The sequence below is a fragment of the Lissotriton vulgaris genome, chromosome 12, assembly GCF_964263255.1.
Source record: "Lissotriton vulgaris chromosome 12, aLisVul1.2, whole genome shotgun sequence".
In the NCBI taxonomy this organism is placed as follows: Eukaryota; Metazoa; Chordata; class Amphibia; order Caudata; family Salamandridae; genus Lissotriton; species Lissotriton vulgaris.
The window spans coordinates 663877862-663904487 of NC_141700.1; the positions used below are offsets into that span (position 1 = coordinate 663877862).

A 26626-nucleotide genomic window follows, 5' to 3' on the forward strand; every position below is an offset into this window, starting at 1 on the left:
ACTAACAGTTGAAATCAAGGAATGCACAATGTGAAATATGAAATCAGAGGTAGTGCCAGGTGCATTGGTTCCATAATAGCTTCATTTGGTCAAGGACCTCCAACCGCACTATCCTAGTGTGCTTTCACCAGCCTGGCCAATCGGATTGGTTCTTTTTAAATATAAAGTTTGCTTAATCCTCATTTTATAATTGAATGAGTTTGATCAGCTGAATACTATCAGAGGGATCCTATAGCTTCTTACCACGTGCCATCAGTACCGGCATTTCATTTCTCAATCTTCTGCATTCTTGGATTTCTAAGCAGTCTCATTGAACGTCAAGTGAGATAAAAAGTCTAGAAAAGGAGATTGCATTGGTTTGTGAAAAGAACACCCATGATTGAAAGCTTGATATACCTTTGGTATGGAGCAAAAAAGTCAACCTAGGGATTAGCATTTTCTATGAATGAATGGAACAGCAAAACATATTTTGAGTGTCTAGTGTGAAATGATGGGCATGTTCTGTACTTGAACAGTCACACTGACCATTACTCTCATGCTACCACCATTGCTGGCTTTGTGACCTCTTGTGTTTCCATAATTCCAGGTATCGCTCTCCTGCCTTCCACGTCCAGTCCTGGTACGATGAGGTGAAAGACTATACTTATCCCTATCCTCATGAATGTAACCCATGGTGCCCGGAAAGGTGCTCTGGACCCATGTGCACTCACTACACACAGGTAAGATTGGCTAATCATCTGCCCCTAGATTGTCCTCCTGTGTGTGTTACATCCACAGCGGAGTACATGATGTGGTATTAACCTTTCTCTGCACATCCCTCCCCCCCCTTTTCATTTAGCTCTCCCTGCAGTTCTCTGCCACTCTAGTTATCTATTTCTCCTTTTGTGGCCCTTCCTTCGTCTTCTGCCTCGACCCCAGCCATTCCTTTACCTCATTATCTTCTCCTGTCCCTCCCTTCATTTTTTCTTTTCACCTGGTCTATGTCTTCTTTTCTTTACCTTTTAACTCGTTCCTGTTGCCCAGTCACAGTTTCCCTGTTTCCTCCTTCTCTGGTCCATCCGTTCATCTATTTTTCTTCACTCTTCCCTCATCCTTCATTCTTTTACTTCTCTTCTGCTCTCTTGATCTCTTGGCTCTACCCTCTTCTCCTGTTCATTTTCTTAATCCAATTCAAATTACATTGCTCCATCCTTCGAAATGCCCCTCCCTTGCTGCCCCAGTTATCTCTCTCTCTCTCTTCCTCCTTTTCATCTCTCTCATTATCTGCTAGTCTCTTTCTTCATCTCTTTGCACTTATGTTGCGTGCAATTATTTAACACCTCTCCCCTTCACTGATGTCCCCTTTGATTCATATTGTCCTCTTTTCCCATATATTAATACATTTCCTTCCTCCCTACATTTCCCCTCATCTCCTTCCTCCTCCTCTCCTCTCCCTCCTCTCCTCTCCCTTCTCCTCTTGTCCATTACTATATTTCTTTCTCTATTCATGGTTCCTCCAACATATCCAATTTCTTATGTCCCTTGTTCTCTTTGTTCTCCCCTTCTTTCCCTTTACCTCTTTGTTTTCTCCTCCTCTCCTGTTCAGTGTCTCCTAGTTCATCCTCTCTTGGTCCATTCTTCAAGTTTGTTCCTCCTTTGCTGCCCCAGTTATCTCCCAACTCTTCCTCTCTTTCACCCTTGTGTAGTTTCCATCTTAGTTCGTTTACTCTTATACCATCTGCAATAATCCATTACCCTTTCCTTCCTTTGCTGGCCCCTTATTTCATATTTTGACTCCTTTGCCAGGAGATTCCTTTCACATTTTTGTCCCTTTCGATTTCCTCCTCCCAGTTTCAGTATTCCATTATTTTCTCCACTCTTAGTTAATACCACTTAACTCTTTCCTCCTGTTACCCCCTCATCTCCTTGATCCCCCTTCCTCTGTTGTTAGCAGTCTTAATCAATTTTATTTTCATTTGGTCCGTCATTTCATCTTGTTCCTCTGTAATGCCCGGGAAATTACATTCCTTCTCCCCCATCCCAGTCCATTTTTTATTTCTCCTTCATAGTTTCCTCTCTCCAAATCCATTTGTTTACCTCTCTCCTTCTGTCCTCTTCCTCCCTTTTTCCACTTAACTCATTTTCTTCCAAATTCTCTGTGTGAAATGGGCAATAATTGCCAGATGCCCTTGGAACATGTTTTTTTCATGTTCGAAACAGAAGGGTATTACATGCCCTTCTACCCCTAGTAGTGCTGGGACAGCCCCCAGCTCAGAAGTCCCTCCAAGGACCCAAACTCTAACAAACATGCTGCAATCCCACTTAAAAATGAGGATTGTTTTGCTAAATTTGGCACTCTTATGGTTGAGCAGTTATACCATGGGTGGCGAGAATCTTAGGTGTCCCTTGACGTATTATGCACAGGATCCTCCCTGTTTAATATATCAATAGTAACACGGTTTCGTGTTAGTGAGGATATAGCAACATCTGATTTGTAGGGTAAAAAACAAAATAATAATGCTTTCCAATAAACTATTTCTTGAGCTATGGAGATCTCTACCAAGAAATATCTGTAACAGAGACTGTTACAACTGACATCTCCTATCTAGGGATCTGTGTGGAATGGTTATGTGTATCCTAACTCTGCCATTTATTCCAAAACCTCAAACATCTTCTAACGATTGACGTTTGTCGGGTATTGATTTTTGGATTGCCTAATTTATTTCACCGCTATTTACATTTCCTTGATGGTGACTGTACGCATTTCATTTACAGATTGTCTGGTCAACAACCACCAAGGTAGGCTGCGCTGTGAATATCTGCAAGCAAATGAGCGTTTGGGGTGAAATATGGGAAAATGCTGTCTACTTGGTGTGCAACTACTCCCCAAAGTAAGAATACATGACCTAGACATGGGTTGAATTCTTTTATGTTTATGCTTTTGCATGCTATGTTAGATCACGGTATGCTGTGCTAATGTATATCATGGTATATCATGGTAATCTTGTCTATGGTCCATCATGCCACGTTTGTTTTTTGTATCACACATATGCCAACACTTTGAATTTGTTTTAATGCAAGCCATATTCTTTTCATACTAAAATGAGTGAATACCTGTGCACCGCGACCCTTAAAAAAATCACCCTTCTCCTTCCTTTGATCCCTATGAGCAACTAACACATATACCAACATCAAAAAAATGTTTGGTCAAAAATATATACAATTCACATATAAATGCTCCCAGTCTTCTAATAAAACAACAACCAACCTCATAAGAAGTTTCATCCACAGGAGATACATTTTAGTGCTATATTTACAAGTTTTTGATTTCCTTGCTACAGCTACAGTTTTTGTTGTTTGTTTTTTCTTTATGCCAATAAGTAGCCTATACTGACAGCACAGAGACAGAACGCCTAGCATACTACTCTTATCTAAGAACATGTTTTAACCACTCACATCCACCCATGGAAGGAAGCGAACAACTCTGTCATCCGCATCAACAAACCACACAAGTGACACGTTTTGGCATGCATCAGTTGGTTGGCTGCAAAACCTATGGAGGCCTCCACTGATACAACCCACAAAATAGTAGGCAATGGTTCAGGTTCACGGAAATAAACCAACCAGAAAAGCAACAATTCGCCATCCCAATGGTGAAATCCATATAATTCAGGACCCCAATGGGTCTAATTCACATAATAACTGTGGATTGATAAAATTAAAAAGATATATGAATGGATAAGGCCAATTCCAAATGCATAAGCGTGTATTATAAATTAATTCACACAGGTCGTTGCAAATTGCAGTGTCCACAGTGCAAAGTCTCAGGAGTTGTTGGGCTTAAAAACATCTCCTTGATACTTGCATGTAATGTACAAATGCTCTGAGACCCACTCCCACTGGTGCACAGTAGTGAATGATGGGTACCAGATGCCACGAGCAGGCAGCTACGATTTGCAAAGTGCAAGCAGTCAATTTCTGACAATTTACACTCCGCATGTGCAGTATTCGGGGTTTGGGCTTCTGTGATGCAACAGCAAAAAACAGTAATGCCACATAACATAAAACACTGAAACATACCATAAAGCATAACACAAACTATAGCATAAACCATCACATAACAAATAATTTCACTTAAGGCATAACATAACGAACCATAGCATATTAGTCTTGTACAGTGGTAGCTTGTGCTAAGAGGCTGCTGCACAAAACATAACAAGTAGCAAAAACATAGCATAATACATAACTCAAATTAGCAAAACGGCTTTTCGTGGAGACATTACCTAGACAGCAACCGTGACAAACTGAAAATGTCCTTCTGAGACTCCGTAGTGAATGGTCCTTCTATTATCCAGTCTCATGTGAGCAGACGCAGGGGGGCCAATGGAAAATGGAAAAAGCCTTTAAAAAGCTCTGTGTTCAGCCAATGGCGCTCGCCTTCCATGCCGCGAGGCGACTTTCTATCAGGTCCGGGAAACTGGACGCGCTTCTGGAGAAAAGCTGAGTAATGCCAAGGAAAGTTTACGGAATCCATCCCCACTTTTCTGCTCCCAGCGGAAAACGGAACAGCTTGTTTCTGTTTTGAGTCTTTGGAGGACGTCTGTCTGAGAATGGTCGCTGTTAGTCAGTGAGAACAGTTCGGATACTCTGAGAGAGAGACTTGCTGCGATGAGGCCGCAGCAGCCAAAATAAAATGCAAATCTCGACGCTTAATGGCATTCACTGTATTTTGCAAAGTTGACTTAGTTTGGTGAACTTTTTTTCCCTTGCGGAGGGTATGCTCATGGAAAACATAGCCCTATGTCTGTAATTCCTTAGTCAAATGTGTGCCAGTTTGGATGTACAGGGGAAACTTAATTTTAAACTCAGCAAGGCGTGTCTGGTTTCGTGCTAACTTTCAGTTCACTTCTTGAGATTGTAGCAAAAGCGATGTATGCCAGGGTGCTAAAATAATGTCTGCTTGACTTACCCGTTCTTTATTTTCGTGCAATTGCCATCTCCAAGACAGACCACCACCGCCAAGGTTCTCAGGAAGAGCCCATGAACATACCCCGTTTAGATACTACCCATCGTAGTAGCACAGCGGCACACCAGAAGCCAGGACATCACCAGACTGCAGACAAAAAACTGCACCAGACTTATAGGAGACAGGCCTTCTCCATCTCTGCCTGTCCTCGGGAACAAAAACCCTGTTAATAATAGAACTGCCCCAACCCTTCAGATAGTAAGAAAGTATCTGACCTCTTCAGAGAACACAACATCATGGGGTGCTTAATTTGTAAAAGAATAAGTGCAGTGGCTCAAAGTTTTGTTCAGAAGTCTGCTCCCGGCTCTATCAAAGGTCGAGGTACCAGATACCAATGCTGCATAGACTTGATTCCATCTCGTGTCTCTTTAATCAACCACCAGACACTGCCTGTCTCTTTATTTCACTCTAGCAGACTATTTTTCATCCCTGCTTTCTCTCTTTGTCAGCGCTATTCCGTCTTTCTCTTTTCCTTTTTTATGTTTTTCTCTCATTTCCTCTGAGTCAAAGTTTTTTTAATAAAAAATAAGTCTCAACAAGCATTGAAAATGCAATAGGTATCACCTTTGATTAAGTTACAGCTATTTGCTTTGCTAATGGTATTGTATAGCAAAGCAAATGGTTTAACTTAATGAAAGGTGAGACCAATTGCATTTTTAATGCTTGTTTTGCTGCCTGCATTTCACGTATTGCACAATAGCACATGCTGTGGCACAAACAATATTTTATTGTATTGTAATTGCATTTATATAGCACTTCCTACCCCTGCTGATAGCGTTAACGAAAACTAAGAGTCTGGGAGCTACGCGGACACCATTCATCTTTAAAAATGCGTCACTAATGGATGGCTCGCTGCGCTTGGAACCCATGGTGTCAACATGAGGTTGCATGGCCGGGCACCATGGTGGTTGCGAGCGTGCAGTCTCTGACTGTCAAAGGTTTAAAATGCATATATCTCGACCAAACCCGATCACCGCAGGAGAAACAGAAATCCACACTGCATGATCCATTCCTACTGTGAAAGGCTAGACCGAGATGCAGTGAGTGAAGTGTGATGTGCACGGGCACCAGACCCTTGTGATTCACATGAGTGATTCCAGGAGATGACATGAAAGGGTCACACATTCACAGCCTCTCTGATAATTATCTAGCGAGTCAACGGGCACGAGCATAACCTGCCATAAAGGTCACATGCACATGCTGATCTGCAACAATGACGAACGGTCTACTGCATGCGCAGGTAACATTCTGCATTCTTTGTTTTGTCTTTTCCTGTGGCGACGCAGTGAAGTAGACAACATAATAGCCATGTTTGAATAAGTTCAAGCAAAAGAGACAGGTGGGTTGGAGACCCAATATTGTGATATAGTACAAGGGTTCTCAGAGGTGTGGCCTCACAGGAAATCATGCCTACTACAAATTGGCAACACTGGACTGCTAGGGGCGATTATAACATGCTAGTCGCAGTAATCGTGCTGTCGAAAATGCATAACAAGGTGCTGAACAAGGCTGTGGGTGGCACCAAAACTAATCAAGGAGGCTCGTCTGCTGGGTGACGGGCACCCACCAACTCTTGGACTTAACGAGACGACTTGCGGCATGTCGTGCTATCTGGAAGTGATCAAAGGGGAGCGCTTGGCGAGGCTGTGCTCGAGGCCATGAGAGGTAAACAAGTAGGCAGCATATCCTCCTGCTGCAGAGAGTGCTCAGGATACACAGCCTGTCACACATTGAGACGATACCAAGGGGCCAAGAGATGCGTCGTAATGGAGAGATAGACACTGACTGACCTAGTGTCACCACAGTGTTTCCGTATTTAGACATACGCATTTCTTATTTTTGCATCGTAGTGTAGTGGTCCCTGCGTTAACATTCTGCGCTCATCGAACCTACAATTTGTTGTCGCGCGAACAAGCTTACATTTTTTGGTTTGCTTAAAAAGAACTTCACAGTTTTATGTAGTGCAAACTACATATCACATCCTTCATCCTCAAAATACCGTCACCCCATGGCGAGCCAAAAAAAAAAGTCCCCAGTGTATCACGCCGCCAATGAAGCATCCAGTCCCTGCGTGCACACCTTCTGTCCTTCCGCGTGCACGTCTTGGAATCTGTATCGATTCCAAAAGGCCCTTGCATGGCAAGAGCAGCGCATGTGTGCTGCTAACGTCAGGCGAGACCTAAAAATGAGTGTTGTAGGCCCCACCTGGAACCACAGGCTCAAATTAAGCTGTGGCAAAAAGTCTTGCCACACATGAATGCTATTTCCCATCATAGAAATCCAAAAACACACAACGGGACTCCCCATGTAAACTGCTTTACAAACATCCATGCTCACATTTACATTCCCTGTTGACATTAGGACATGACACATTTAGGGGTCGATGCACTGACCCTTTTCAAGTTTACGTCAATTATACTCATGCATGAAAATGCTGTATCGAATGAATACAAGAGTGCCTGCAATTCACAAAGGTAAAATCTATGTGCTCCACTATATATTCTATGTGTGTAATGTACACTAACTCTTGGTACATCATGACCATGCCATGTCCTGACAGGTGCTCAAAAGATGGCAAACCCAAGGGATTGTCAAAACAATGGTACATTTGTAGATAGTTCCAAAAGATTGGGCATGTTTGTGCTACTCTTGATTAAGAGCCTAACTTACACTGAAAATGTTCTGGGGGAATTTGTAGAAAAACTACTGTTAAGTAAGGGCACTAATCTATACATTTTTATAAGAATTATGTAGGAAGGGGTAGCACATAGCAAAACTATTTCATTAGGAGGAACGAAAGTTTGGTCAGAATTGAGGATGCATATATCACATTTAAGTACATCTTAGGTATTATTAGGGTACATAAAATGAGTCTATTTCTGCATAGAAGTTAATCTTGAGATATTAACAAGAAGACTTGTCGAAAAGAGGCTCAGGAGTAACACAAGGACGTTTTCCTTAATAGAAAGCATGGTACACACAAACAATCATCCTCAAGCAAAGAAAAACACTAACAAAGTTTATTAAAATTAACAGAGCAAACGGGGCTTGCCTGTGACACAGCACTGCAGGTCTATAGGCTCTGCCCATGCTTCCTTTTTTCCCAGATAGCCCCCTTGTGTGGACATTCATACATGGCAGCCATCTTGAAATAATATTTCTTAAAGGAAAAGAAAATTCAGTCAAAGATGGCTAACCTGCATGGACACGCATGTGCAGCAGCTATCTTGCAATGGTTTGTATTTTGTTTCAATTCAAAATATTCCATGTTGGCCTATGTGTGTGCGCACACATGAATAACAACCATCCCTGGCTGTTTTTTCTTTAAGAAAAAGAATTCCAAGATGGCTGAAGCACATATGTATGCAATCCTAGAATTATATTTCTTGAAACAAAAGACAATCCTTTCCTAGAAAGCCAACTTGCACATGAACCTGGGAAAGCACAGGTAGCCATCTTGGAATGGTTTAGTAACCATGTAAAGATGGCTTTCCACTGGGAACTGCAACGGCCTGAGCATGAGGGGGGTGTCAGGAAGTGACATAAAGGTAGGGAGAAAGTAATTCCTCTTGCACTGTAAAGCAAGATCTGAATACAGTCAGAGAACTGTAGATTAAACAGAACAATAATAATATTTTTGTAGGCCTCTGGGAAATAGGCACGCTGGACTGAGTTGTAAATCCGTGCCTTCTGTAAAAATCTATGCATCTGAGCAATGTTTTTGTGATTTCATTTTTACAGAGGAAACTGGATTGGAGAAGCTCCTTACAAGAATGGCCGCCCATGCTCTGAATGTCCACCCAGTTATGGTGGGAACTGCAAGGACAACCTTTGCTACAAAGGTAAGCTGTAACAGGATCTGCATATTTACCCTTACTACCTAATCAGCCAACGTGGAAGGGATTAAAGTCGATCCTGCACGAATAGTTTGTCATGCCTCCCGCGCAAATCCAGAGATCAAGGGTCAGATGTATGAAGCCTTTTTCTCGTTAGCTAACACCGTTTGCGAACGAGAAAAAGCCTTTTGGGAAGTATCATCCCAAGGCCCACGCAAAATAGGGAATCCCAAAATTTGCGATTCCCTTTTTTGCAAATCCATTTAAGGAATCGCAAATTGCGTTTCCTGAAATGCAATTCTGGAAGCGCCCAAGTTGTGCAAATTTTGCATTAAGAAATCGCAAATTACCACTAACTTCAAGTTGGTGGTAATTTGTGATTTCCTTGAAAAATGCTCTTTTTTGCATCTTTCAAAGTGAAATGTGGCGCACAAACATGCATGTGTACACATGCATATTTTAGGGGTGCAACAGGGTGTCCTTTTGGCACCCTTGAAATTGCATTTGCAATTTGCGAGTACCTATTGGGTACTCGCAAATTGCAAATGTCTTCCCATTCATTCCTATGGGCCTCTAGGCCCATAGGAATGAATGGTAAGGTATTCCTTAACTGCGAATCGCAATTTGCAATTCACAATTAAGTAATATGTAGGAATCGCAATTGTTATTGCGAAACCTACATACATTGCATTTTGTGAGTCCTTAATAGCGAATCGCTAAAATTCGCTTTTAAGGACTCGCAAGCTGCAAAAATGATACATCTGCCCCCAAATGCCTAATGAAAGCAGGACCCAATCACCTCAATAGAGCATTTTGACTTTAATCACTTAAAATGGCAGCTTGTCGCACTGGCTACATACTTCTGACAGCTGCTGTCAGGGTCAGATATGAGTATTAAACGCTGCTTCAGAACAGCCAAGTTTATGAAAACCACAGGCAGGAGAAAACAGGTGGAAAGCAAATGTAGATTACCATGTCCTATGGCGAGAGGCACTGGACAATAAAGCAATGCAGGTCCAAATTATGTGGTACAGCTGACAGAATTAGGCAGCAAGAAGAGACAAACTCAGTCAGTCACTGTACTTCTTATTTTAGGTTTGAAAGACTTTCTAGACAGCCAACTGGTCCTAGGAATTATACTGACATTTTACTTGTAATATATTCTAATTTCATGTGTATTTTAGGTAGTAGAGATTATTCCTAATTTGGTAATATGCATTGATTTGCTTGCTGTCCTTACCTGTACAGGCCCCCAGAGTTCAGACAGCCCAGCCATTGAGATTGATAAAATGAGTGTTGTTCCTAACATTAAAGGCATATTAGACCATACATTCATAAAACTTCAGATATAGCCTGAGTATTGTATACACATAATTTACAAACATCGCTATTATGCATACCTTCTGCAAATGTACCTTCCGAGCCAAGCAGTATCTATGTCCTGCAACATTATTAAATAATTCATTTCTTCTTGCATGCTCACAATATTGTTTTCTAACAGTAACAGGTGTAAATAAGTTACGCACTTTGTATCTTCATCAGCCAAATAGGTTTATCATATAGGATATTTTTCCCCTAAAAAGTTATCTGATCTTTCCTGTTATTTCTCCTTCTAGTTAATTTTTAATGCAATTTCGGTTGACTGCTGTAAATGCTTCCAGCTTATATTAAAATAAAATTCATATCTAATTCATGTTGTCGCGTTAGATCTGATACTAGCTTTATGAAACTCCTACGCACTCTTGATGGAGTATTTAGTTTTATATTGGTACAGACGATATTATATAGAATTCAGGAAGTGATTATATAGTATTCAGGAAGAGATCATGTAGACTTCAGGAAGTGATTATATAGTATTCAGGAAGAGATTATATAGAATTCATGAAGAGATTATATAGTATTCAGGAGGAGATTATATAGAATTCAGGAAGTGATTATATAGAATTCAGGAAGTGATTATATAGTATTCAGGAAGAGATCATATAGACTTCAGGAAGTGATTATATAGTATTCAGGAAGAGATTATATAGAATTTATGAAGAGATTATATAGTATTCAGGAGGAGATTATATAGAATTCAGGAAGTGATTATATAGAATTCAGGAAGTGATTATATAGTATTTAGGAAGTGATGCTTTAATGCATGCACCAGACTCTCTTGAAGCCCAACTTGCCTCTGAAAGACAAAGACTTGCTCATTTACCTCTCTATAATAGTCCTGCCTACTGCTGATCAATCTTAAACGACAAGCGTGCCACAGAATTTTCGGAAAGATGGCACTTAGATATGACAAATGTTGTAAATAGCTCCCATTTTGAAATAAACACTCTATTGCAGCAAACAACCTCACGAGTATGACACATACCACCAAACCTTGCCCTCAAAGCTACCTACCGGAAATAAGGTCTCTATCTGATGAATCTACCACCACCACGATTAAGACTACTAGTAAAAACGCCCTTAACAATAAAAACCTGCTTTGTAACATCAGGTCACTGTCAAAACATGCCGTCGAAGTATGGGATCTGATCTCTAGTAAGGAACCGGACCTATGCTTCCTAACGGAAACTTGGCTTAAACCCCACCTAATTCCCGTTATAACACTGGGAATCCCAATAGGCTACAAAATCGCCAGGGTGGATCGCCCCTTGAAAATCGGAGGAGGGATAGCGGTAGTACATAAGGAGGAAATCAATGTTAAAATACTGGACGAAATGTGCACCCCTGAACTAGAATTTATGATTTTTAATCTCCAATTTTCCACTAATTCAAGCAGGAAGGGAGCGCTAATATATCGCCCCCCTGGTCCATGTAAAAACACTTCTGTAACACTAATAGAAGCTTTGGCACCCCATGTATATGACAATTCAGACTACCTCCTCTTAGGGGACTTCAATATTCACAGTGAGGCAGAAAATAATTCTGAAACTAAGACTTTCATCATTGATCTTAGCTCACTGGGCTTAAGGCAGGTCAACAACGGGCCCACCCATATGGCAGGACACACGTTGGACCTAATCTTTACAAACTCTCTACAAATTGAATGCTCCCTCCCTTACCAAGTAGACTGGACAGATCACTATGTTTTAGAATTTTTTACCCCCCCTCCTACCTCGCATGCCCAAAAACATCTCATCTTACCCAGTAAAAGAAGACCCTGGCACAGATTAACCCAAGAACATTTTTGTAAAGCACTCGGAAAGCCCAAATTGAGTGGAAGCAAGAATATAGACAAAGCCCTACATGAATATGAAGAGATGCTGCTTAATATTATAGATAAGACCATTCCATTAAGAACCTTCAAACTTAAACCCGCTCCTAAACAGGAGATATGGTTTTCAGAAAATCTCAGACTATCCAAACAGGCCACACGGAAGCTAGAAAAGAAATGGAGGGCCTCTCGCCTAGATAGCGATAAACATACTTATAAAGAGTCTCTGAGAGCATACCACAAAGACATTCGCTCAGCACGGAAAAACCATATAGCTTCACAGCTTTTGGCGGCTGGTAACAACTCCAAGACACTATATCAGATTCTACTGACCTTTACTAAGCCAACAGCCTGTGAAAGTCTGGAAGTGGCCTCACAACAATTATGTGACGACATCTCCCACTTCTTTACCCAAAAAATCGATGCCATATACGATAAAATCCTACTCTCCAACTCGACGTACAGAACTGCAAATGACCTCACGATAAACTCGGACAGACCACTCTCTCCTGAGAACTCCCTCTCTGTATTTCCCCCTATTCAGATTGAGGAATTATTGGCACTCACGTCCCAAATAAAGAGTGGCTCCCCCACAGACATTATCCCTGCACGTATTATGCCCACTCTAGCTAAAGATCTAGGACCTACCATCCAGAGACTAATAAATCTCTCACTAAGTACGGGGCAAGTCCCACGTGGATGGAAAAAGGCATTGGTCAAACCGCTCAGGAAAAATACCACCATTCCCTGGAATGAGCTTAACAATCTCAGACCAATATCCTTACTCCCCTTCCTGGGCAAAATCACAGAAAAACACGTGAACAAACACCTGTCGAGATACATTGAATCTGCAGGAGTACTGGACTTATCACAATCCGGCTTCAGGCCCAAACATAGTACGGAGACCGCCCTAATGTCAGTCGCAGACGATCTGCATATGTACCAGGACAGGGGCTTTTCCGTTATCCTGGTACTACTAGATCTGTCTGCGGCGTTTGACACTGTATCTCACTCCATCCTCATGGCCAGGCTAGAGAACATTGGCCTGAAAAATGAAGCTCTTGAATGGTTAAGAAGTTTTCTAACCAAACGGACCCAACAAGTAACCGTGGGCAGTTTCCGGTCAGAGGAAGTTGAGATCTCCAAGGGGGTGCCACAGGGCTCATGCCTGAGCCCAACTCTTTTCAACATATATGTGGCACCCCTGGCTAACATCTTGAGAGCATACGGATTTGTTCCAATATCCTATGCGGATGATACTCAACTCCTCTTTCCCTTTAAAACCTTGACTCCCGAGGTTAAGAACTCCTTCTCCCTGGGAATGAAAGCAGTGGCACACTGGATGTCCTCCAACTTTTTACAATGCAATGTTGGAAAGACGGAAGTCATGTTGTTTGGGGAGGTAAGACGACTCTGGACTCCGGACTGGTGGCCACAAGACCTTGGCCCAGTACCGGAGCCGAAACCAACTGTTAAGAATCTGGGGGTCCGGCTGGACCAGAAACTTACCCTCAAGCAACATGCCAACCAGGTGGTGGGATCCTGCTTCCACATAATCGGCATGCTACGTAAAATCTTCCCCCTCCTGCCAGATGCCAGTAGAAGGACACTGGTACAAGCTCTAGTCATGAGTCGTCTAGACTATTGTAACGGCCTGCTGCTATCTGCCAATGAGGGAGTCATGACAAGACTGCAGGTGGTCCAGAACACGGCTGCCCGTCTGGTCCTGAATGCGCCCCCCCGTTCACCTTCAAAGCCCCTACTGGAAAAACTCCACTGGCTACCTATCAGACAGAGGGCTAAATTTAAGGTATGCTGTACCATACATAAAAGTCTTAATGGTATGAGACCTGCATATCTGGCAACCAAATTTGTCCCCTACAAACCCTCCCGCTCACTTCGTTCGAGCGAACAGGGCCTTCTAGAAGTGCCCAGAGCAAAGAAGGCAAGACAGGGCAGCAAAGCCCTCTCAATAGCAGGCCTGTCCCTCTGGAACAGTCTTCCTAACACCCTGAGGCTATGTACTGAATACCTTCCTTTCAGGAAAATGCTAAAAACACTCCTTTTCAGTTTCTAGACAGCTAACGTTCTCCTGAATGCAATGTGGCAGATGTCAAAAGCGCGGAGATACTCCTATGGGAGTCGACGCCAGCGCTATACAAGCCTGTAAAAAAAAAAAAAAAAAAAAAAAAATAATGTCCAAGCAATGCATTTCTGGCCTTGGCTTCTGTTATACAAATTTCATTTCTTCAATACTCTGAAATACTCAGGATCTGTTGACATTTAGGAAATATATTAGAAGACCTATTTATAAAGAATAAGAGTTTCAACACTGTTAGCAGGTGAATATGTAAATACAGGAAGTCTGGTATGTTCGAGCCACACTGATCTCATAGTTATTAAGCCTGTCTGTTGTTATGATTAGTGTTTGGTTTAATACCCTTCTATTTAGGGGTGTGATGTTCTGCAGGGAATGACGTGTTCCTGGTCTGTTGTCTAATCTGTTCATTGTGGAACCCTTGAGGTGGCCGGAGGCCTTTTACAGCTTTTTCCACTTCTCGAAACAGCTGGATCTTGAGCTGAAATTCTACTTTTTCAAAACTGTATTTCTCTGCAAGCATGAGGCTCCAAGCTAGATAATTATTCAAGGTTTGTGAAGTTGGAGTGGACCTCTCGCGAGAGCATGCATGCACAGCGGAAGCACTTATTTGTATGCCTTTCTGTTTCAATTACATCAATGAAAAAGCGTATAAGCAGGGCCACTGGAATTATGCGATTGTGCAGCAGCCTTTTTCACATAGTTATGAATTTACCGCATTTGCCAGGTAATCCATTATCTGCTGCGTATTCAGCAGATTTTAACCAAGAAAAATTGTTTCTAGTTGAAACGTTTCAAAAGTTACTTAAAACACAACACATTGCTGCACAGTGGAAGCCCTTTTGCAAAGGTTGACCGTGTCACCTTTCCGTTGCTTATTGCTATAAATTGGTGTTAATCTGGTACCAATGAGATGCAACCCGTGTCCAGACAATGCTAACAAGTGTTATGAAACATTAATGAAATAATACGGTCACAAAAAGTGCCACATTTCCCTGCATAATTTGCCTTTTCTTGCCACATAATGTAGTCAACTCTGCGGCATCATTTGCCCCCCCCCCCCCGCCGCATAATTCCAGTGGTCATGTGTATAAGGCGTGTTCATGCGCGCTAGTGTTGTCTAAAGAAGGCTATCCTGGGATGCTATTTAATCTGTGCTAAATTCTATCTGAAAAATAAGTCTGCTGCTCTTGAAAAATATATCCATTGTACCATTTCCGCATTTTATTTTTAGTTATTCAAAAAGGCGCTATGCCCTGGAGAAATACTATAGAATAAGCAGAAGGGTTTCTGTACCCTTTGATAGCATGTTGGTTAAATCAGTAAATGCCTCTGTTTTGTCTTTAAGATGACAGGCACATTGCAAAGACCGAGAGAGATGAGAACAATGAGGTGGAAGTGCCGCAAGTCCCACAAACACCACAACAGCCAGAGGAGACACATGTCTGGGTGGAGGACAAAGTGACGAAGCCCAAGAAAACCACTACCACCAGCTACATGAGTAAGCACACCGAAATTGTATGGATCGCCACGGGGGGTATTGCTGTTGAGTAATAATCGTCGACCATGTATGGTGCACACTAATAACTAACCCAACTCTGAAAGAGAAAGTGTCTACAAGCAAAGAGTTTGAACCACTGATCCTACTTTATTGGAATTATGAATATCAGAGGCTGACTGGTCATTGGAGAAATTAATAATGTTGCTCTACAGACCAGTGGAATAGAAGGGCTGGTTAGGTTTGGGAAGAGATTGGCAGATCCAAGCATCTGACGGACCAGTGGGGCTGGAAAAAGATCCCCTACTGTTATTCTAGACCTGAAATGGCAATGCCCCTGCCCCCCGCTCTGTTTTGTAGGCCCCTCTACTTCTGATTAGGAAGGAAATCGACATTGGCACTTCCCTACCTACACCTCATGACCCTATCCTGCCTTGAAAATCTCCTGTCTGTCCTTGAGGAGGGTTCCAAGAACATTCTACACCTGCCCTCTCCTCCCCATCACCACTTTTGTGAACTTAGCTCCAAAGATCTAGGCCCCAATTATGAGTAATGAGGGATTCCATTGAAGATTGCTTGCAGTTACATTTTCTGAGACTATATGTAGAATTTGTTTAGCGCAGACCAATCCAAAAGGCATCAGAGCACCATTCATGTTGGAAGCCATGCACCTCATGCCTTGACTGAGGAGGGTCTGGTGAGAGCCTGGGGCCTTTCTACTCACATTCAGGTGATCTTGTTCTTTGGGTCCAACTTATCAAGGCATCTGTCATGAATGTCACAAATGCCCCCCCAAAAAACACACGTTTGTGGCGGGATAATGGTCCATAGACAATGAGTATGGATTTCTGAGGAGCATGGGGGCAGGGTCCCAGAAATGTGATGGGTACCAAAAGTGACATCATACACCCTTTGACACCCAGTGGCATCACAGACTTTACCTCTTGTCTATCTCTCTTGTCCGTCAGCATCCTCCTATTTCCTTGTGAGGGATTAAGGTAATAGCAAGGAATGAATGAATACTGCAAAAATATTGGACTTTTACACCTTCATTCCGAGTTTCATGGTTAATTTAAAATCGGAATGTCAAACTCCTATTTCTGATGCTAAGTTGAAAGAAATGTTCACTTAAGCCTGTATTTTTTTTCTCCTGCGCGAACTCCTACACTTATAGGAAATTGCAAAGGAATTTAGCTGTTAAGATAGAAGACATGTCTGTCCATGTGGTGAAATTGATCCTACACATTAAACTTTCATTTTGACCTAAAAAACTCAGAATCAGGCGTTCACCAAGGTAGTTTTTCACCTTCTCAGTGAAAAACCTAAAGTTACAATACTGTACTCCCCCCCCCCCAATGATTTTACCTTCTGACAATTACACACACGCTGCAATGAGTAGCCTGGTGTCCTGTTTATTTTCTGTTCCTCTCTTCCTGCCCCTGACTTCAGGACCCCTGGGCTAACAGTAAGAGGAGCCTAGTGCCAAACTAGGGGTAGTGACTGCTACCCACTGCCCTAATTGACACCGATATTAGGGAACATAAAACTGGGAACCTCTTGTGTTTTTTACTCATTCCACCGAGAAAAGTGAAGGTCAAATTCTTTGCCACAAACGAACTTGGAAGTAATGTGCTTACTCGGGGTCAAAGGGGCGCGGGTTTTGCGGGTCTAGGGGCCTTCGGCTTCCTCTCAGGAGGGAGGGCATTTGTCACGGCCTGGATCATAGAGATGAGGTGCAGAGTGTAGGCTACAGTCCTGGCCTGTGGCCTCTTCCGGGGTTTCCGGAAATTGTCACATTACAATACACACCGAGCAGAAGGCCATAGGTCAAGGGGCAGGTTATATGGAGGGAGACGGCGCTGGCCTGGAACGGCCGACGTCAATCAGTCGCTGGGAAGCTCTTGAAGCCACTTGTTGCTTACACTGTAGACAAGTGACGATTTCTGTGAATGGTCAGCCACAGGAAGCGAGAGTCGGAAGCAGAAGCGGTTCATTGAGCAAGAGAAAAAAATAGCGAGATTCCGACTGAGCTCGACAGTGGACCCAGATGGGGAAACACTCAAAGAACAGACTCCTTTGGCCTCTGAGCTGCCTCCTGTCACAGCCGGAATATATGGCTTTTGAAGCCTCTTGCGGAAGCTGTCGGTCTAAATACCACCAGGGGAGGGGAGCAGAGATTGATGGCAAACTGGGGCCGAGGGAGGAGGGGGGAGGAGGAGGGGGGGGGGGGGAGGAGAAAGGTGAGAAAAACGCAGAAAATCAATGAGCTGGACTGTCCCGGTTTGATGCATGTCCCTAAATTTCTGAATATAGTTACTTCTGCTGCTCTGAGGCGATGCAAACCCACCGGCGGCTTCACCAGGAGAGCTGTGAGGGTCCTGGGCGCAAAACCACCGGGTGATGACATGCTGTTTGCACACGGTATCCGGTCTTGTGATTTCAAAAGGGGAAAACAGTGCAAAGCCCGTCTTTGCGACCATTTTTTGTGCACGATGCTGTATCCCCGCCGCATTGTTTTGCCCGCACTATTTGCCCTGGGTGTCGCATGGGGGGAATTGCACACGAACATAAGGGACAGTGAGTGCAATATACACTAATCTCATAATTGGTGCAAAGTGTGAAACCAGACACAGAACCGTTTGTACACTTTACACACCACTTGGAATGATGCCTTAGCAGAAAGACAGCAAATCTCATCCGACATAAATAGTAAAGATTATACGAAGCATGTAAATTAATACTAATTTATATTCCCGATGAGAAAGTGTGCTGAAATAACACGAGTCAAAGGAAGAGGCCAGCACCATGCCTGAATCTACCTCAATTTTAATAAGAAGTAAAAACATTTCTCAAATCGATTTAACCAACCTAGTCTAAACTCCTCAATATGATATAGCGGGCATCGGTGCTTAATTTTGTGCTGGTGGTAATTTTTACCCAGAAGGAGAGGGAGAAAGGCGGACACTTGAGAAAGGAGACAGAGAAAGGTGGGAAAACAGTGACAACGGGAAGAAGCATTGGCAAAGCCAATCGGTCTTACCTTTAATATATGGCGTATAAAAGGGAGTATCTGAACCAATCAAACACTCACACCTAGTCAACAGATCTGGGTTTAATCCATCACCGTTCTTCAGCCCACTCTGCCGCCCCAGTTCAGACATGGCCATATGCAAATCAGTCTGACCCTGTGCCTCATGGGAACAGTCCAGCCCGAACTGCCAAGCCATGCCAAGCCATGCCTTCCCTGGACCGGATCCATCACCGTTCTTTAGCCCACTCGGTCTGAACTGGGGTGGCAGAGTGGGCTAAAGAACAGTGATGGATTAAACCCAGATCTGTTGACTGGGTGTGAGTGTTTGATTGGTTCAGATGCTCCGTCCATCACCACCCCCTTTTGTACCGCTTTGTTCACCATAAGTTGGCAGGGTATGCTCAGACGTGAGTCCCTTGCTCACTTTGTCACTGGATTCAAGCAAGCCTGGCTGAAGATGGCTGTAATGCCAGAAACCGGTCATAAGGAGCTTGAATCCAGTCCAGGGAAGGCATGGCTTGGCATTTCGGGCTGGACTGTTCCCATGAGGCACACGGTCAGACTGATTTGCGTATGGCCATGTCTGAACTGGGGTGGCAGAGTGGGCTAAAGAATAGTGAGGGATTAAACCCAGATCTGTTGACTGGGTGTGAGTGTTTGATTGGTTCAGATGCTCCGTCCATCACCACCCCCTTTTGTACCGCTTTAATATATGCCAGCAGGGCTATAACTTTGCCAAAGCTTGTTTGCTTTGACATACTTTATGGCAAAAAAAAGAAACAATCTTGCATTTCTGCCAAATGATTTTTGCCATAAAGTATACCAAGCACAGAGGCGGTAAGGGGTGAGATGGGAGTGCACTTTTGTACAGCCTAGAGTCACAAAAACAAGAGAAAGTGTGGTACAGCAATCAAAGAGAGAGGGAAATTCAATTGTCCCTTATGCACTGCAGTGCAAGCATTCGATGAGACATGGAAGGACTCATAAAAACAGCCAATACCATTTGGTGCAATAGCCAGTAGCCTGTGGGCTAATCTAATATGTCATTAGCACTATCTCATGTCAATCACTGAAAGAGGAGGAACTGAATAAGACAGTGGTTGAAATGTTCTGTCCCGAGCACACTTGAAGTATATAACCATAGATTTTTCGACAATAGAGTTCTAAAGTTGTTTGTAGGTGAGACCTAAAAAGTAGGGCTGAAAAGAACCAACAAGTTTGATAAGGAGACAGGTAGTGTAGGGGATTGGACAAAGGAGTCATACAGTGGAATCAGAACCAGGAAGCATTGTGGTTTTCAACTCTGGCATTTGGCAGCACCGGTGGTTGGCGCCTAAGAAGAAGTTTTAGCCACTGTCCTTATAGTTCATATTGAGCATTAATGGACATGCTCCAAGGATAAAACAGTTTGAACTTCAGCTCAAAGTTATGCAGAAGAAAGAAGAATTAAAATGTGAAAAAACATGCACTGTGCTGTTGAAAATAAACATTCAGCAGGAGAATCTAGGATGTTGTTTGCAAGATATGGAAAGAACATTATTCTGTGCATTTGGCTGGAATTTCTGATGCTATAAGTCAGTCTTCTCTGTAAGTATCTGCATATGCACAGCCTCTTTTGGTGCCTTGATCCAGGCCTGTGATCTCACCGTACAGGGATGTGGAGGTGGCTGTGTGGCTTCCACAGGCAAAGGAATGTTTATACTGTAGATACCGTGTATGCTTCACCCATTTCATTCTGCGATCGTCATATCTTTGCGGCTGGATTGCATTTAATATGAGATGTGATCTGTTGGTAATGAGTCATAAATATTTTGATAAGGATGTAGAACATACAAAATGTTTTACTCTCCAGCAAAAGTTGCGAGGCGGGAAAAGTATTTTCTACACCTCACTACTTTAGTATGGGCCTTAATCATAACTATTGGAGGGCCAGTACTAATAGGAGATACATAGAAATGTTTCTCGGATCTTAATAGATATGTTAGTAAAAACATTGCTTAGAGGACACCGTATGGGGAAGCTACGGGGCAAACAGGCCACGGGCCGCAGTTGTGTGGGCTGGGGCTTTTTGCCTCTCATATTGCGGGGTCTGTCCTACAATGGCTCTGCAAACTGGGCTAACTACAACTACCTCAGCGCTTGACTCATTGGTAGTGATGGTAAGCAGTCACAGGCTACTCAGGGGTTAATGTGGGGGTACAACAGTCTCACCACTCAATAGACACCCAGCAGTGTAATAACCTCATCCATGCAGGTGACGAGCTCAGCTCATCATGGAGTACAGTTGAGCTGTACTTATGACGAGCTGAGCTCGTCACGGCGGTTGGAACGTTCGCACGTGGGGGTAATTACCCCGCTGTGCTGAACGTTCTAAAAACGGGTGCGGCCGGGACGAGCTCAGCTCGTCTCCAGCATGGGGACGCTGCGCGCGCCCCCCCCCCCCCCCCCCCCCCCCCCGGTGCACAGCGGGGGAAAAACACCCAGCAGCGGAGGGGATAATGTGGTTGTCCATCCTAGTGCTGATCTTTGTAACAAGAGAAGTACGTTAATACAAAGTAAAACTCAATGCAACACACTACCCAAAAAGTATCAGGTACTCTGAGTCTTTTTATTGTGGAGTTCTATATAGCACAAAATCGACTCGAAGGTATCAGAGCACTTTACATGAGCACCAGTTATGTTGCAGACTGACATTCATTTTGGTAGGCACAGGGAGATTTGAAGTGATATGCCCAGCGTCACAGAAGTTTGAGAGACCTGTCAAGACTCAAACCCCGGTTTCCCAGCTTCGAGGTCGACCACTCTAGCCGTTATACTCATCCTCTCTGCTGCGGGATTACTACATGCCCCTCTGCACACTTCCACCTCCCTTAGTCTAAGATACTACGTTGTGGATTTCAGCACAGGTGCAGCGCTCCCTGCCTTTGGTCTGGTAGGCACTGAGGGCCTGATTCTCACACTGTACTTTGTAGTACATTTTGTAGCTCTGCAAAAGTATTACAAAGTACAAGTTTTGCCTACATTTAAAATGTGTGCAGTTCTCTGTCTGGACAGCGAAGTCTCCGCACATGGAAGCATACATTTTAGAAGTAAATATGGAAGGGACACAAGGGAGTGGGTGGGAAAAGGGTCAGATTTACTACTAAAGGGGATGGGATTAGAGAGGAGTAAGAGTGGTTTAGGGAGGGTCAGGAAGTGGTTTAGGGAGAGAAGTTGCCCACTCAACAAGAGCAAGGCAATCCCTTTATTCTGGGGGTGGAGACCTGTCTGTACAATATTTTAGTAAATTAACACTCTGAGTCTGTGAATACCAAAAGTAGTAAACTTACTGCAAAGTGTATACTTACTCCAAAGTGTAATTTACCTTGTTGAATCAGCCCCTCTGTCTCTAAGCTTTTGTTTCACCCACACTTCAAATACATGGTAGGCCTTTCTCTGGCATTTCTGTTTTCAGTCATGGCCCTCGTGTGGTGGGGGAAGATGCACCGGGCACAGGTGCATCAAGCGGCTGCTTCAATCCTTCTGACAGCAGTGTCTTCATTCAGCGGCTTTTTTTCGGGCATACAGCATTGGCGGCAGATGAGCCCTCAGGAGGACGGCACCTGAGCAGCTTCAAGGCACTTTAGTGCAGCCCTGGCAGCTTGGTCCAGTTAGATGCACATCCAGACAGCCCCCTGGCTCCTGCACATTCATTCTGGCACACTGTGGCATGTGTCTTGAGGCAGCGGTTTCATGTCTAGTGGCATCTCCATGGGGCATGTGGGCAAGTGCCATGGTCCAAGTGCCACCAACTTACACAGGCCTCTTCTTCAGTGATGCTGACTGCTCAGATATACTTAGGACAATTGCCCTGGCTGCAATAGCAAAACAAATTCAGGCACATGTGGGGAATGGCACCATTTATAAATAGTCTCTTTAGTGGCACAGACCGTTCGGGCATACTTGGGGCATGTGCCACCACTGTGACAGCATAGTTGACAGGGTGATCTGCACCGGCAAGCTATGGCAGTGCTGCTAATGCTCCTCTTCAATGATAGTGACTGACTTTGAGTTTTGACCATGCCTGCCATGCTTCCACATTTGTCTGTGATACGAACGCACATCACCAGGGACAACTGCTCCCTCCCATACCAATAGTCCTCCTACAGGGTTGGCTCACTGTTTTCCTCGTCCTATAGGCAGGATCCTCCAGGTATTCCAGGACAAGTAACAGAGCATCTTTCAAGTACATCTTCAAGTGGTGTCCCCTCACTTCTGGGGATGCTGACTGTCATGGAGACACCAGCCCTGGTTGTGAAGTGGTCCTCTGGGTACTTTGCGTAGCACTCCCTCCTTGATCAAAGAGAACTTCGAATTGGAGCAACGCATTAGTCAACAGCTCGCACTCTTAAACAGGTACTGCAGAGAGGGAATGTGTATTCTCTTTCTGCATGTTCAGAACTGGTTTGGGTTGGTTTAGATCTAGAATAATGATCCTCAAAGCTGTATCATCTCCAGCTTGCTGAGCACACAACAGACAAAAAGACAAAAGGCGGACCCCTTTCCAAATGACGCTTCACAGTCTGTCAATAGGAGTTTCAGTCACACCCCTCACCCTTCCCAACCACCAAATGGCAGTATTTAAGAACACTTCTCAAAAGCTCTCTACAGTAAAGGGTCCGCTTTCTCGAATACAGTGTCTACATCACCTCGCTCTAGACTCAGGAATGTCAGCAATATATTTCCACTGTCTGGGAAAGGCTTACAAAATGGAATCCACAGGCCTCCTTCACTTTGGTTTACTCAAATATGCCCAATATGTGTAACAGGCGGACCATACATATACATACATAAACACATGTGCTTGGGATATCAGGACAGGAATTCGTATCCACCTGTAGCAGCAGAACTTTACACTAGTGGGCGAGTAGGCCACCACTTTTCTGGCACAAATTAAAAGATCACAATCGGGTCACTAAAATCACTGTATACTGTAACCTCTGTGCTACACACTTGAACCTGACAGACAACTCTATCACTATGGAGAGCACATTTGGTGCACCCCTCCAGGGTCCTGGCAGGTCAAGAACCAGACTCCCATCAAAGGAAAGTACTAGGCCCTCACACACATGCTAGATTAGCATGACCAGATACTAGCAGGTGGGCACTCAACTGTATACTATGCTGGGGCTAGTCTGTGAAAAAGTATCCTTACCACCAACACATTTTGGTGCACCCACAGTGGAAACTATCCATCTCTGCCGTGGTTACACCCATCCGACGGCTCAACGGAGTGAGGGCCATCAGAGGTTGACCTCTATGTCTATCCACCTAATTTAGATGGGCGGGCATACAGGTCAGTGTTCACTGTTGTGACCGCCAGGAAAGCCCCGGTAGCAAGGGGCAGTGAAAACCGTCTAATGCCGTCCTCGCAATGGGAGATAACTCTCAGGCGAAGTGGGCATTGTTTCTTTTATTTACAACAAGAAAATCCTGCTTCCATTTTTTATAACATAAAAAAATTAATTTGTGGATGGCTCGGTCATGTAAGAGCCATTTGTTAAAATGAAGAAAAAAAAAGCATTGGCAGGAACCTCTGTGGTGGGGATTCCTGCCAATGCTTCAAAAATGACAATCTGCTTGGTGGTAATTTTAAATTTTGGCCAGTGGGGGTGGGGGTGGGGGGAGGGGGAAGGCGTGGACTCCGTCAGGGTTAAGGGGCAATTTACTCCATCACCATGATGGACCTACCTCCGCCCGAAAAGATATTAATCGGACTGTAAGTATGCAATGAGGTAATGATAAATTAATAGCAAAGAAGGAAGGACTCAAAGACACACACTCCTGCTTTTCCTCTCCAACAAGGCCATAACTCAAAAATAGGAAATGTAGCAGAGATTTGCAATTTGATTTTACATTCAAAGTTTAATTCAGTCCAGTCATGCTTGCTAAAAAAAAAAGCCCTCACCTGTTTTGTTAAAAACAACTGTCACTTCTGATGCCTCTTTTGATACATCCTTTATAGTGATGTTTGTTCATAATAAAACACGAATTAAATACCCCAACTGCGACCAGAAACGGAAGAAAACCCAATTTGCTCGTTAGGCACTGAGTGCTCGTAAACTTTTTTTTATACTTTCATGAACTTCTCATTTTTTGTTTTTTCCAGCTCAAGTCATCAAGTGTGAAACTAAAATGCGAGACAAATGCAAAGGATCCACGTGCAACAGGTGAGAGGAACTCTAGAAAGAAATAACCCATTGCTAATGTGCATGTCACAAGCTTAAATCTCTCCTGGAGGTTACAGTAGGTTCGACTATTCCCCATTACCTTGTTTCTCACATTATCTACCCCAGAAAGATGGCAAACCAATAGGGTTTGAACCCATGACATACAGGTTAGATATTTGTCTTTCAGTGAGAGTTTACCCTGCTGGAAATTTTAGCTGAGCAAGTATAAACGGATTTGTGCGTGTCCATCGAATGGGTTTTTGGATATTTGTGGTTTGCTGCCTTTAGAAAGATGAACGTCCTTCATTGTACAACCATTCCTCAGTAGTAAACCTTCAATTTGTTAATCTGTTTTAGATTTTGAAAGCAGATTCTGGTTCTTGATGATTATACTTGTTTTCTTTAGCATGCATGGAAATATGCTGGTTTTTAGTTGATGTCTGTCATCCCAGTATTATTTCTCTTGTACTTTTCCACTTGATACACATGGTGCCCTGGCAGCTTGCTATCACTACCCTTGAAGAATCAGGTGTACCTCGGAGATAACTTAGTTATTTGGAATGAAATCATTTGCTGAGTCATGGCACTCTCATGGTAAACAAGAGTGGACATCTCAGTGTCAATAAGTGGTGTTCTGTTCTTGTGTCTACATATAACAGAAAGACTGGTGCATATATTTACCTTCAGCTTGGGAAGGGCAGAAATGCAGACACCCATGAGGTCTTGGTTCAATGTAACATTTTCTCTGCTTTGTCAGGGCTGAGAAGTTGCAGGCCTTGACCTAATTAGATCACGACGTGTTCCCAAATACATCTTGTTTGTAGTAGAGCTAGATTTGTGGTGGAGAGAGGGTAGTGTGCTCAATGTTAGTGCCCCTTGAAAGACCACCATACCTCGCTGTCATTCACCGCCCGGATATGGCGGAATTGATTTAAAAAACTTTGTGGCAGGGAAAGGAAAATATGATTGCAGCCAACTGTAATTTTGGAGCCAATTATGGGCAATTAAAATAAACGTACAGAGCTGTTAATCATACAAATTTAATGCATAGTTTCGGTGAAAGACCTTATTACAAGGAGACCCTTCACTTAAACCATGAAGTGCACCAAAGCTTGTAGACTCTCCAGATCTGCTGTTAGTTCCTCCTTGAGACTTATTAGTATGAGGGAATGATAGTAAAATGTTGAATTTTGTGCCCTGTCTGAGGCACTGTGCGAATCTACACACCTTTCAGGGTTTTTTTTTAAGCACAAACTTTCAGTTATTCTGCAATGCCCTTTGTGTCCCTGGGCTGCTACTCTTGTATGTAGGAATGTTTTCTTTTTTGGTATGCACAGCGTATGTAAAGAAATTAATTCTTTAATGCTTATAAGTAAGGATTTTCTTGTGGATAAATGATATATTAAGTTGTCAACGTTAGAAGTATGTGACATGACTTTGAATCATGAGTTTGTCACTCAGGCAAATTGTGTGATCCTGAGTACACCAGGGTGATATTCAATTTTATGCTTCATGCATGGTGCGTGTTCGATAATCGCACATGCCTAGGGTTTTGCTACCTGTGCGACATGGGTTTGGTGGGAAGGTACATGCGCCTGCTTTAAAAACACCCCTATTCCTCCTCCCCCCACCCACGCTGCAAGAGTGTGTACCACAGAATCTACTGTCTAAAAGACCAACCTTTCTACATAGTGTACGGGTGCATTACTAAACTTATTTCGCAATAAACCGGCAGAGC

General features: G+C 43.4%; 1 protein-coding gene across 1 annotated transcript in view; it reads left to right on the plus strand.

The window, feature by feature from the left end:
• Window positions 1-26626, plus strand: part of CRISPLD2 (cysteine rich secretory protein LCCL domain containing 2) — a 173078-nt gene that overhangs the window by 68101 nt on the left and 78351 nt on the right. The window contains exons 4-8 of the mRNA XM_086945849.1: window positions 587-719; window positions 2755-2870; window positions 8747-8847; window positions 15499-15651; window positions 24828-24888. Coding sequence (XP_086801975.1) covers window positions 587-719; window positions 2755-2870; window positions 8747-8847; window positions 15499-15651; window positions 24828-24888 — 564 coding nt within the window. The remainder of the gene's footprint in view (window positions 1-586; window positions 720-2754; window positions 2871-8746; window positions 8848-15498; window positions 15652-24827; window positions 24889-26626) is intronic.